We start from the raw sequence: 13,326 nt of genomic DNA, 5'->3' as shown, positions 1-13,326 counted from the left end.
TTGACATGCGCAAAGTATTCGAAAGAAAGAGTATGCACACGTGCAAGGCAAAAAGTGTCATGAAAACGAGGAAACTGGAGAAACCAAGGAAGGTTAAGAGCTTAGTAAAAAGCTTTTCTACTTCCTGTTCATTTGGAAACTGTCTCTTCATACTTGACACCTTTGATGGCATGTAGATTGCAGACAAAGGGAAGTCTCAGGCTGAACAGGCTGCAAACACAAAACTTTAATTCTGGAAATTGAAGCCACTTAGCAAAGGAAACACCAAAGGGGATTTGGTTTGGATTGTGGTGTTTAACGTCCCAAAGCAACTCTGGTCAAAGGGGATTAATGCACTATAGAGTAGAGGCAGAGTGATGAAAGCTGTTTCTAAACTTGGGTGGACGACAGCACAAAAATTAAGGAAAATGAATGGGAGTGAGAAAAACTGTGCAAAAAGAAATAGAGGAGGATGTTGGAACGCAAACTACTGCGAATCTTATCGACAGCTAAGAAGCATGCTGGAGAAGTTGTTGTAGAGAGGCAGTAGACAAGGAAAAGGCAATAAAATTTTGTCTTTGCATCCCGCCTTTGCACTGTCGTCTCGATATTCGCTCACACCAATGACCTCAGTTTGAAACTTTTTCCAAACAGGCACATTTCCTTGATAGAGTAAGCTATAAGGTTCATTGTTGATGCCATTACACATTCTACCCTAGGAACAATCAGCAAAAATACACATATAATGACACGAAAGCTTTCTTTATGGGCTATTTGCCGAGATTGATTGGAGAGCCTTTGCTTCCGATTCTGCATTTAAAAAACTGTGCTGACACACGTGGTGTACTTACTAAGTTGGCTAATGGTGGCACATCTGTGCTTCATTTGTGGGCCGTTTCTTGGTTTATGAAAGAGTTTTGTTTTGATATTGAAGTAGGGTTTTTGTGGTTGGAATGCCAGCTTCAGTTTCTTCTCATTATACCTTCAAAAGTGGCTTTTCTGTACCGTAAACACCAGAGCTGTGGCATATGTCGTAGCGAATAGTCGTGGATTTATTTCAACCTGATGGGCGTTTGAATGCGTGCTGCAATCTCATTTCATATATGCTTTCGACTTCCATTGGAAAGTAGCCGCCATGGCCTGAGCCCTTCTCAGCTGTAGGAGGCTACCCTTCATCGCTGCCCCTGAAATATACTTTAGAATTTATCTATTTCAAAGATGAGGCTCTACAGTAATTTTGACTCATTGCAGAATTTTGTAAAAGCTTTGTATTGCTGCTGCTAGGCAATATGTTCAGCAACAATATTTTTAGGCAGTAAATTATAGGGTGAAACATTTGTAATTGTGTCACCCTGCCTATAGTTAGGCTGCAGGACAGCCATCTAGCATATGTTACTCGCTGCTTGGCTGCTTTGCTCTCCACTGGCATATCTGACACCATCTATATGGGCGTTTCTTGCAACTGGCCATGCTGAGCAATTCGTGTTACTCAAAGAAACTGTATTTGGCTGGCATAACTCTCATGCTTAAAATGTACAGTTGTGTTTGAAACACACCTTGAATACAATGTATTATTAATGTGCTATGTTTCAAGCTGAAACTGTAACCAGAGGGTGGGGAGTTATATTCTGCTGCATAGGGAAAGAATTAATGTTCTGGCCTTTAGCCTTGGCGGCATTGCCAAAAAAAGTTGCCGATGAGTTTACTGCATGTTCCGTATTTGTCCAAGTCGTAAAAACATTTTCCTGCACATGACTAATGGACTGTTTCAGTTCGAATCCCAGCAACAAGGTAGCAGGTGATTGGTGGTCTTTTTCAATGACAGATGTATCATTGGAACTTGCATCCATTTTCTGGAATTGGCAGAAAACTGTAGTGATGGGCAGCAGTATTTTTCGTTGATGCAAGCGTAGTAGCCGATTTGACAGGCTGTGCCATCTGGTGAGCTGCGAGGCAATCAATTTTTCGGTCGGGGAGTTGACTACAATATTGCGACTAGTGTCAAACCTTGCAGGATCACACTTTTATTCATGCAATCTTTATTGCGCTCCCAAAAATGCTATGCAGGCTTGACATTAGTGTACAGTGTTGTTCTAGCAACAAAGGTTGCAATGAGCATGAGAAGTTTAAGAGAAATGAAATAAGGTTTTACAGTGTAAAAATAATCAGAGTTTGCAATGTTTTCAGGCACATGTGAGAGACCAACGGGGATGAAAACAACTCCCCTCTCCATTTTAAACTATGCTTTCGAATGCCATCAGCTTTGTGTTGCATTTGCCCATTTACTGCTTGTTAGAAAAATGGCCAACCATTCAATCAATAAGCAGAATAGCTGTGTGGTTGGAATGCAGGTAGTCATGACTGCCCATGCCAGATGTAATATGTAAAACAATACATGCCTGCAGTTTGTCTGCATGTCTGCTCCGTGGATAGATTTCATATCGAATAAAGTCTGTTTCACATGCAAGCGAAAATGCTAGCAATTTCTGCCGCGGCGATGCAGAAACCTGTTTTGAGCTGTCGCAGCAGCTCAAGCGGCCAGAGCGATACATTGTCACCTGTTGTAATGTGTAGCAGCAAGATTAGCAGCCATCACAGGTGCGAGACCACTGGAAGTATCACTTTTTTTTTGTGGGTGCGAGCAGTAACAGTGTGCTGCAACTTGCTTAATAGCACACCTTTAGTTTTTCTAAGTACCCAGCTGAGCTTCTCAAATCATGTCAGCACAATTAATAAATGCACATTTTTATTGCGTAGTGGTGAAGAAAAGAAGAACCTTTGCTTCAACACTTTAGAGGAAAACAAAAACTAAAAATTCCCGACCATGTTGGCCTATTTGATGTACAGCAGCATCGATCATGCTTTTCCAAACAGCAAGCACTTTTTCTCTCAACACTTGTAGGTATTGCTTATCAACATCACACTATGAGCAGTGATTGCAAATAACAGTTATTAGCATTTAATGTGCAGTGTATACTAACGGTGTCTTTTTGCAGTGTTGCATACTGCCGGGTTTACACTACTCGGTGCTCACTCAGCAGCATTTCTTTGTTTAGCAACAGTGTGCGTATATGCAGCAGTCGGTTATACAGATATTTCAGTAAAACTTCAAGAGCACAGCCAAAGGTTGTTTATATAACAGGGCTATTTTACCAGACCTTCATAAATAAAACCTGAAATGCGACACAGTGTTGAACATCAAAGGGCATGATAATTACATCCTTATCAACCGAGAGTATGTAGGCAAAAAATGTCCCAGATACACTCTGCTTGTCTCGCATTAACTGAAAAATAATTGGCCATTGTTTTTACCTTTACAGTTTTCATTGCGACTAAATGAGCATTTGACTAAGTAAGCCGTATATTTATTCTTCCTGGTCCATTCTAATAAATTATCAACATAATTTACATTCATGACCATCTACTCATGTTTTTCTGCAAACTGTGTGTGACGCTGTTGAAGGAACAACATGAAAAAACTCATAATAAACTTGCAGCTGTAATTTTTCCCTCAAAATCAGTGCAAAGCACGTGTATTTTCAAAAAACTTGGTGGCAAGAGGAAGGCCAACATACTGACGTTAACCTGTTATGGCATTTGGCAGAGGCTAGACTGCCGAAAAAATTATGAGGGACACTTTAGCTCCACATTTAAAAGCATGATGCCGCAACATTTATCATCCCATCTGTGGCCTCCCTACAGTTCCTCATTTGCATGCATGTAGTCTCGACTTGCTCAGTCCGCCTTTTTCACAAGGCCGCTCTGCGCATGCGCGCCTCTGCCCTGGTTGAAAACAAACCACCAACCTCAGCTGCGCATACGCAGTTCTTGGCCTCCGCGATCGGTGCAGCTGTAGCCGATCTAGGAGGTCATGTGTAGTTAATATTCGCGACAGGCATATGCGATAGATGGCGGTAGCTGTCAAGAACACACACCGTCATTTCGCTGGCGGTTGCATCTCCAAAGGACGTTTTCAACCAGCAGCAGGCGAATTTTCTACCAGTCCCAGAGGGCGCCACGTTTTGTGAAAAAGGCGGATTACCAATCCCTTAAGCTACCTGCCTACCTAGATAATATTTGTAGATGACCACTCAGCATAAAAAATTTATAGGACTGCTGAAGAGCAAAAATGGTGAATACCACTTTACAGGGCTGTTTTCACTAACTGCATCATTGTCATCCCTACTGTCATAATCATCATCGCTACTATCAGCGTTATCAACTAAATGCATCGTCATTGTCATTGTTAATATTATCCACGGAGGAAGGAAAGAACTTAGGAGAGGCCCTGACATAATTTTTTTGAAGCCGGTGCGGCCGCACCGCAACCGGACGCTGCAACGTCTCTCCTCCTCCTTTACCCTCCGCATTCTCTTTCTCCGCGACGCTCACGTACCTAGGGCCTTTAGTAACACTGTTGCTAGTGGCCCAAGTTTTCATAGCAACAGCGTCGCCGTTGATAATGGCCCGACTTGGCTAACCCTAAATTTTGACGTCACTTCCGCCACACTTTCTTAAATGCATTGGGAATGCAAGGGCCTCTCCTTAGTTGTTTCCTTCCTCCATGATATTATTGTTGTCACTGCCTGCGTTTTCACTGTCATCACTACCATTATTGTCAGGTTAGACAAGTAGAATTATGATAGATTCCTCACGAGTCCAGCGTGGCCTAGTGGTTTGCGTGCTCAGCTGGGGATCAGAGGGATAGTGGTTCGATGCCCAGTGGGAACAGATTGTTTTGTTAACTGATATATAGTACAAATATTTCCTGTAGAAATTTTCTGTGGACATTTCAACAGCCCATGAGCCTAGAAAGGCTCATTATAATGGGGCTTTCTGAATATAAAGCCCCGTTTTAACCTAGTTATACAAACATGCCTGCTTGGCCTAGGGAGTTGCATGCCGGACTCAGCATCCACGGCCGCTGGAAGATTGATTCGTATCCCACCTCAAATGAGCAACCCGTTTTGGCAGCTTCTGCCAACTTTGTGATATCAAATGGTCTCTTTACGTCAGACAAGCCATTGACAAATCGGTGCTTACACATGACCTACCAACTTCCATCTGCCAGAGTCATGCCTGTGATTTTTTCACTCGCAACACGAACAACGCCAGATTTTCTGCTGATGGTGCCTTCAGCGGTGTTGCATTAAAAATTGGAATTGCCCTTTTTTTTTTGCTCTTGTCTTCCCTGATCTCTGGTACATCAGTGTATTGTTATTTCTTCATTTCCACGTGTTCATCTCGGTTTTCAGCAAAACATATTGTGCAGTAAATATCAACCATACAAGAGACCTTAACATTAACATGCGACAGGCATGGCAGGAGCCATCTCAAGCTGTGCAATGAACCAGCTGCTTTGCTCAAGGGGCGCTGAAGAGCACTAGCTAGGTTGGGTGGTGTGGATTGTGTGTCAAGAATTTCACACAGGTTGCATCATGCCGGCACCACGTGCAACACTGCAGCGAGCTCGAGGTTTTTAATTCAACCCACGTGTGAGACATGTCAGCACACAAAGTTGGACTTGTTTGTTTTTCATCGCTGCAAAATTAGTGCAAATGGTGAAATGAAAGAGTGAGGGAAAAGACATGAGGACTGCTAGCAGCTAAGCTTCTGTTGCGAGCAGAACAGTCAACATAAAGGGTTGCAAATACAAAAAAGAAAAAAAAATATTAGAGGGACACTTGAGCTCTGCCTTGAGAGTGTGATGCAACAGCGGCCTGTGTTCTAATTACACACATATTTAAAGCGTGCAGTCGTAAGATGCTACTTTACATGAAACGCCACGTGACGTACATATAAGCTCCACTTCCCAAGCCATACATGCGTGCCTTGCATGGTCTAGTCAGTAGTGTGTCTGGCTCACAGTTCAAGGGTCACGGGTTTGGATCCTGCTTAATGTTTTCGAAATTTGTCTTGCAGAAAAATCAGTTTCTTTATAAAGTTGAATCATGTGAGGCAAGCAATTACCTTTACATATCGCGCTATGTCACATTTCAGTCACTTATTCCACGTCTGATGTCACATTTAGCGTAAGCATTGTGGAGTGCCCGAAATCCCCACGCAAGGTCAGTTGGCTGTGATGTTGTGATCCAGGGAAGTTGCGATAAGGTCTTGACCCTCTCAGCCAACCAGAATTTTTCTCTCATGTTTGTTAATGATTGTTAAGGACCCTTCACGCTGTCACATTAAAAAAATACACACAGGCAACAATGTCAAATGCTGCCAGTGAAATTTGGTGGTCTTGCTAGCTATCTGTGTAGGCTATTTCCTTTGCTAACAAGCTCACTGCCGAAGTTGCGTTAACACAATTTGAACTTATTTTACCGATTGCAAATGCTTTGGTTTATTTTATGCATGAGCAAATCCTGACGTTTTGTCGGGAGTTTGCACCTAGGAAGGCGTGGTGCCTGCACTCTCCCTTCTGGCACTCTCACTTGTACAACTTCTGTTAACTTGTTGGCAAATGAGGCACCCTTTCTAAACAGCTAGCAGAGCCATGAAATTGCACTAATGCTGTTTTATGTCCTTGCCTTTGTGTCTTTTAGTTGTTTGCAACTCTTTCTCCTTATTGCTTCATTCACAATAAAAGCTTTGGCTGTTGGTAGCGCCTATATTGTCTCTTTTCGCCTGTTGTCCCAATTTTGGGGGGACTAGCATTGTAGTTGTGTGAAACATAGTTGCATAGCTTGGAAAGCAGTAGTGGAAAGTGGTCGTGGTGAGGACTCTGCTTGTTTGAGGTGTGGTAACATGAAAAGGTTGCAGAGAATGCTTCTATGCATGGATTTTTTTCCACCATTAAGATACGGGTTGTGGAAACGGGAATAATGCTGATGGATCGCAGCAGAGTGTAGCGAGCACAAAATGAACACAAGTACAACAAGAAATACTAGATTGCATTGTTGCCAATCGTGGAAGCTGTTCACTGTCACCTCTTTTGAAAATGTTGGTCATCTGGACGGGAAGGCAGAGTGAGAGGAGCAAACTATGGGGCTTTTGCATGTAGCGCATCCCGTCTTATTCTGGCACGCATGTGCAGTTTTGTTGGTTCTCTTTTCTTTGCCTGTATTAGTCCAGCATAATAGTAGAGCTTGAGCAAGCAAGATTGAACCTGATAAAGCCTCCCCCCCCCCCCCCCCCCCCCCCTCTTTTGGATTAGGTGGTTCTCAAAGAGCATGCAGATCCGTTGAGATGCAGAAAACTATGAATATGCTTTGCATGTTGCTGATTTATTACTGTGGAAGATGCTGAGGCCTGTTAATGTGTCTTGCTCTGCTTTTTCTCTCTGTGCACTGTTGTTCCTACCTTTTTTAATATTTTACATTTAATTGCAAAATGCAAGCCTAACTATTTGGTTGTTTGGATTCCAAAAATGAGGCATTCATAAACTGTATCCAGCGAAGAGCTGAGCTTCACAGAAGAGCCCGACATTTCGGATTTTTTTCGAGAGCCTAGTGCTGCAGCCAGTTATTTTGTTCTCTTTTCTTCTTTTGAGGGAGCACTACAGGGACATTTGGGAATAAATTAAATAGATGTCGGCCTTATTCTAATCGTGAAGCGACCACTCTCACCCGAGACGGTGCTGCCAATATCGAGTTTTGGGTGTGGAATCCAGGAGGTATGCGATACACCACCATGGCAAAATGATGGCAGCCCGTCTTGTTCGCTGACTATGTCATGAGCTTGAGTCGACAAGAGGGAAGTCTCCTCTCGGCTGTAATTGTGTTTCTTGCTGCCAGTCAAATGTCAGCTTGATCAGAAAGAATCAAAAAATTATTTTTACAAGAAACAGCAATTGGATGGAATTGTCCTCAATACCCTTTTAATACTGAAATGTTCCTTTTCATGATGTCAGGGACTCTGCTTTAAAATGATTGAGAGAAACTGAGAAACTAACATCTCCATTTTGCGATTAGTATGTGCTGCCCATGTGGGCTCCAACTGCTTTGCTCATAATCCCTGTCTTGTCAAGAAATGAAAGCTAGAGCAGTAACAAAAAGGGGCGATTAAAATCATCTCATTTGAAGACATCTCTGTGTAAAGCACGTGACTACGCAAAGGGTTGAGGGTCCAAGATGCCGGAAAGAAACTAGACCAAATTTCTGACATTGGCCAGTTAATCAAGGATGAAACATGTAGAGCTGCCTCTGCAAAACTGTTTCCTTTATCTGAGCTGTATTTGGTGTCATAACTTGTCATCATCATCATCATCATTTATTTGGCCCAAAGGCCCTTAGTTTAGAGCATTATGTAAGGGAGTAGGAGTAGCCGTTACTTCATACATAGGTCACTAATATCAACCAGAAATACAAGGTTGAGGATTCATGTTATAACAATAAATAAAAAAAACCATAACAATGTATGAGCGTGAAAGACACCGCGACTCAAGAACAACTTACAACTGTTGTCCTCAGCAGTTGCTGTATTGCTTCCTGTGTGGCTCTCCAGTGAACAGCATGTGCAGCAGTGATCGTTTGCCCATGTGCTGGCTTTGGTGTACATGTGGCTCCTTCACCTGCCTATCTCCACTGATGTGTCGGCATCATTTCAGGAGCCTGCCAATGCCCACGCTGGGGCGATGGGCTCCGTCTCCCCGACCGGCCCTGTGCCACTGCCTAGCCCACGGGGACTGAGGCAGAGGATGGTGCCACGGCTGACGGGCAACAAGAAGGCCACGGCGGAAGGCCAGCCACTTAGCGACCTGGCTGCCACAACGTCGGCCCTCCAAAGTAGCAATGATGTTGAGTCGGGGGGTGAGGGCGACTGGACAGCTGATGAAGAGGTGGTGGTGGTGGACAAGGAACCACTGCTGCCTCGTCGGCTCAGCGTGGGTGGTGCCAAGGGTGGCAGCACTGGTGCCGTGGTGGAAGATGCACCCGAGCCCCTCTGGTCGGTGGCCGTGCAGGTCTTTGTGCCATTTCTCATCGCTGGCTTTGGCACAGTCGGCGCGGGACTCGTGCTGGACATCATTCAGGTGAGCCTTTGAACAGCTGACTCAGTATGCAGGCAGGTTGGGATTTGCAATACAGATTGGGATTCAGATATGATTACCTAAAAGATTCAGATATGATTGCCTAAAAGAAACCTGGTTAAGTTTAGAAGCTGTGAATGAGCATTTGTTTCCTGTGTATGTGCACTGATTAACACCTTTTCTTGCGCTAGTTGGTGCATACTTGAACTGGTGAAAAAAAATTGCACCGAACGATGCATACCACAAGAATGATGACGAGACACAGGCGCTACTCACAACTAAATTTTGTTGAAACCAGGGGGCACCTTTTATAAGGTGATGTGCCAAGGGGAAAGAAGGGTGCAGTGGAAGAGAGCGTGAACAAAAACGACCATTAGGAGCGCAGAGGCAAGGAAACAGCCCATAATTCGGCGCAATTTTTTTACCAGTTAAAATGTGCACTGATGAACAAAGAAATCATTTTTTGTTAGCATCACTCATTGCTAGCCTCTCTAGTGAACCCTTTCCTGTAAAACTTGCAGCTACCAGTTGGTGACACATACTTAGAATAAAAAGGTAGTGCAATAAGGATGACCACACAAGGAAGACACCACAAACACGAATGCCCTTATTGCACCACCTTTTTATTCTAAGTGAAGGCAGAAGACACTTGAAAACAGTGTTATAGCCACCAAGAAAGTCACTTGCATTCTGATAAAATATGCGAAGACCTGTAATTGAGGGCAGTTATTGCCCAACTGCAGTAATCTTCTAGCTGCATTGACGCTACAAGCACTCGTTTCAAAACTGGCACAGACCTCTGAGAGTCAGCGCTGTAGCCCTATCTCAAGAATTAGAAGCCATGCAGCATGGAAGAGTCACCATGTTGAGCTTTTCTCTGCATTGACTTTCATGGCTGCTCCACGATGCTCTGTATGCCAAAATGATTGTACAATTTGGCACTTCCCAGAACGAGCAGCTGGTAGCAGCTAGTTTTTTTTTTGCAGTATCAATGCTGTTCGTTGTGTTCTGATTTGAAAGTTGACTACTGTAAACTGGCCCTATCTTTTCTCATACTGGTGTCCACAAGAAGTGGCCTGAGTGCATAAATCCAGCTAAAGCGCAATGAGAGCAGAACAACGTGATGGCTTATGGCATGGAAAAATGCCTATGCCACAGAGTGATGGTCCGTCAGATGGACCAGTGTTGCCCTCAGCGCTTGTGGACATGTTTGGCGCACAGATTGTACGAGCCACTCTCACCACTTTGTGGCTTCACAACGAAGAGCACCGAAATCACTACATTCCGGCTTTGCACTAGGGCCACGCATCAGCAAATGGTCGAAAAGAAAGTGCAGCCCTTACACAAGTGTTCTTGGCACTTTGTGAGGCTTACAGCCTCTTGTTGGAGCTACTGTAACCTACAAGTAGTGAGGGCATGCAGTGTCAGGATTTCCGTTTTGGAAAAATGGACTTCAGAGCACACGACAGAGTGTGTGTTATTACTACATCATTGTCAGATGTTGCAGGTATTTCAAGCTTGTGCCTCTGTTTTCTCTTCTGCCTGCACAGCACTGGCCAGTGTTCAAGAAGGTTTCAGAGCTGTTCATCCTGGTACCAGCGCTTCTGGGGCTCAAGGGCAACCTCGAGATGACACTCGCATCACGGCTATCCACTCAGGTGGGTGCCGCATAAAATGTTTTCTCCTTTCGCCGGGCCTTTATATATTTTAGTGCCTTACTTTAAGTGTTCGTGAGGGATTTGTGTAGAGATTCATGTTGGTTGTAGAGCTGGGGTTATTCAGCAATTCTTGTTGCCATATACTAAGCAGGCTAGATGGAGCCATACGTTAAAGATAGTTAACTGCCTGCATTCAGATGGAGACCTTTTTTATACATACAGTAGAACACCTTTATAGTAAAGTCACTGGGACCAGCAAAAACCTTTACTATATCAGTGTCTTTACTATATCAGTTGTTGGTGATGATATGGTCCTAAGATGCTGTTTGGTAGTTAAATGGCCACTCTGAAATAGCTTCCATCTCTCTCTTATCATCTCTTCATGCAATTTTTTTTCAATTACAAAATATTTTTACATCTAGTGGAAGTACCTCTTAAGCATGAGGACGTGGCTACAAATAGTACAACCAAGTTTGATTTTATGTGAAAATCAAAAGCCTTGCATGAACATGGTGTCACTTTTTGCTGTTTCTGTCTTTTAGAAGGCAATAAACGATAAATGCAGATGGCAGTCAAGTGCTGCAAGACCGCATATGCTGCACCTCCACTTCTTGCCTCCGCTGTCTCATGCTTTGTGCTGCACAGTGCTGGGAATGTTTGCCTGTTTCTTCCCCTTCCCTATTTCTTAGTGCACTTTTACTCTCCCTTACTTTCTGAACAGACCGCGCCGCCTCCTTTCCATGTTTGTAGACAGCTTTACTTTTTTATTTTTATACACGCTGCATGCTTTCCCTCATGGCTTCAAGGCCTTCGTAAAGTAGGCTTCTTCTGAATGCTGCTTAGCCTGATGGTAAAGGCACTTAAAAGGACACTCGGTGTTATCTTTGTTTTTAAATACAAAAAAATTCTTTTCCCCACAATTCTAGGTAGTGTGCAGGTGGCGATGTCATATCGTGGGAGTCGTCGCCATGGCCAAGCGTGTTAACAGATTTTCATCAAAAATATCTTTACTATAAAGGGGGGGAACACGTACAGTTGTCTATGGAAGATGAACTGGGACTTCAGTTTCATTTTACTATATCCGAGTTTTTACTGTATCCGAGTTCACTATAGCGGGATTCTACTGTAATTGCTGAAAATGTGATGGCTCTCACTGTATGGTGTAGAGAAGCTTCCATGGCTTCTCTAGCTAGCAGTATGAGTTTCTTTACCTTGCCTCTAGAACATGGAAGCTTGCCTAGAATCAATCCGTTGGCCTTGTGTCCTTGCTTGTATTTAAAAAATTTAAAAAAAAGGTGCCTTGGGATTCATATTTGAGGGCATTCGTTTTCAACTTTTTGTATGTCGATGGGACACATTTGTCTGCTTGTTTCAGTTGCCAGCAAATTGACAATGTTGCACCTATATATAGCAGCATATTTTTGCATGCTGTGAATACTACTGAACTATCAACCAAACCATTTGGCATGTTTGTTGGTATTCTGTGCACATTTACGAGCGTGGGCGTAAAGATCGGCATGGACCATTTTGGCGGGAAAGAAAGAATAAAAAAAATTGTTTATCTTTTTATCCTTTTCTTTAGTCTGCTGCTTTATAGTATCCTTAGAAGAAATTTTCAGTTTTAATATAAGTCTTCTTGAGTTGCAAAATTGATTTGCATATACATATCACATTTGAGGTCTCTTATAACGCGCTAATGTTTAACCCTTGTCTTTTTCTCCTCAAAAACACTTGTGAAGTGATGTGGTTCAGCTTCTAGAGCTACTCTAAACACAATTTTACCAGTTGTATATATTTCCATGAGAGCCGTCAGACTTGCGTTGCATGTACTCCTTAGCTCTACCTCATTATCATAGCGACACGTGCATGTAAGACACGTGCCGGCATGTACCCTAGATGCCTTTTGGGGGGTGTCTTCCTTAAAAGCATTTCCCTCTTAATGTGCAGGCGAACTTGGGCAAGATGGACACAGCGGCCGAGCAGTGGAGAATGGCAACGGGCAACCTGGCCTTGCTTCAGGTACCCACAACCACTGCCCTCTTCCTGGACATCACCAACAAATGTGTGCGCAGAACGGGGTGCTGTCAGACCCGAGGAAGGCACTACTCATGCAACAATTGTGCACCCAGGGAGATCGGATCGCAGGCCTCGAACAAAGTTATGGATCTGGGGTCAGCGCAGTATTGGGTAGTAAAAGACTGTGTGCAGCATCCAACGGTGGGCCACTGCACTAGTATGCGTGCCTGCAGCTTGGGGAAGGAAGTTGAAAGGGAGAGGGGTGCGTGCAGGTCCGAGCATGGAACAGACCAGAGTATCGCATCCACAACTGTCACACACTGGGATGTGTGTTATTCCAGTCTGATACGAGCGGGCATCTGCAAGCTTGGAGCCCTATCCATGGTGAATTTGTAGATCCCATGTTTGTGAGTGCGGACATGACGGACATGACAGGGATGATGGTGTGCATAGTAGTCCTATCAGTCAAAGCAACTCATCACACAGGATGTCTGACTGTGTCACTTCTTGATAGCAGAAAAAAAAAAAAAAGGAAGCTGATGTTGGCTTCTTTGTAAGCAGTAAAGTGGCCTAGTAGCGACTCATCGAACAAGGTGCTGATTTTTTTTTTCTTGGTGCCATTCTTGAAAGTGGTCATGTTTTTCATGCACTCAGGTGTCAAGAAGAAGATGAGGTCAATTGTAAGTAGCCGCTCTGCAACGC

The 13,326-nt window shown here is 43.7% G+C and overlaps 1 protein-coding gene across 14 annotated transcripts in view; it reads left to right on the top strand.

Annotated features, from left to right (window-relative positions):
- LOC146208841 (solute carrier family 41 member 1-like) overlaps positions 1–13,326 on the top strand; it is a 40,915-nt gene that overhangs the window by 1,299 nt on the left and 26,290 nt on the right. For all 14 annotated transcript variants that reach the window (XR_014705627.1, XR_014705624.1, XR_014705628.1 and 11 more), the window contains 3 exons: positions 8,531–8,953; positions 10,501–10,608; positions 12,556–12,627. Coding sequence is in view for 9 of the 14 variants with exons in the window: in XM_084596303.1 (XP_084452429.1) it covers positions 8,558–8,953; positions 10,501–10,608; positions 12,556–12,627 (576 nt within the window). In the remaining 5 variants the exon portion in view is untranslated. The remainder of the gene's footprint in view (positions 1–8,530; positions 8,954–10,500; positions 10,609–12,555; positions 12,628–13,326) is intronic.

Source organism: Amblyomma maculatum, chromosome 1, assembly GCF_055883805.1.
Source record: "Amblyomma maculatum isolate TAMU_Amacu chromosome 1, ASM5588380v1, whole genome shotgun sequence".
Taxonomy (NCBI): Eukaryota; Metazoa; Arthropoda; class Arachnida; order Ixodida; family Ixodidae; genus Amblyomma; species Amblyomma maculatum.
Note: the sequence above shows the minus strand (reverse complement) of the source record. Positions and strands in the feature narration are given on the sequence as shown.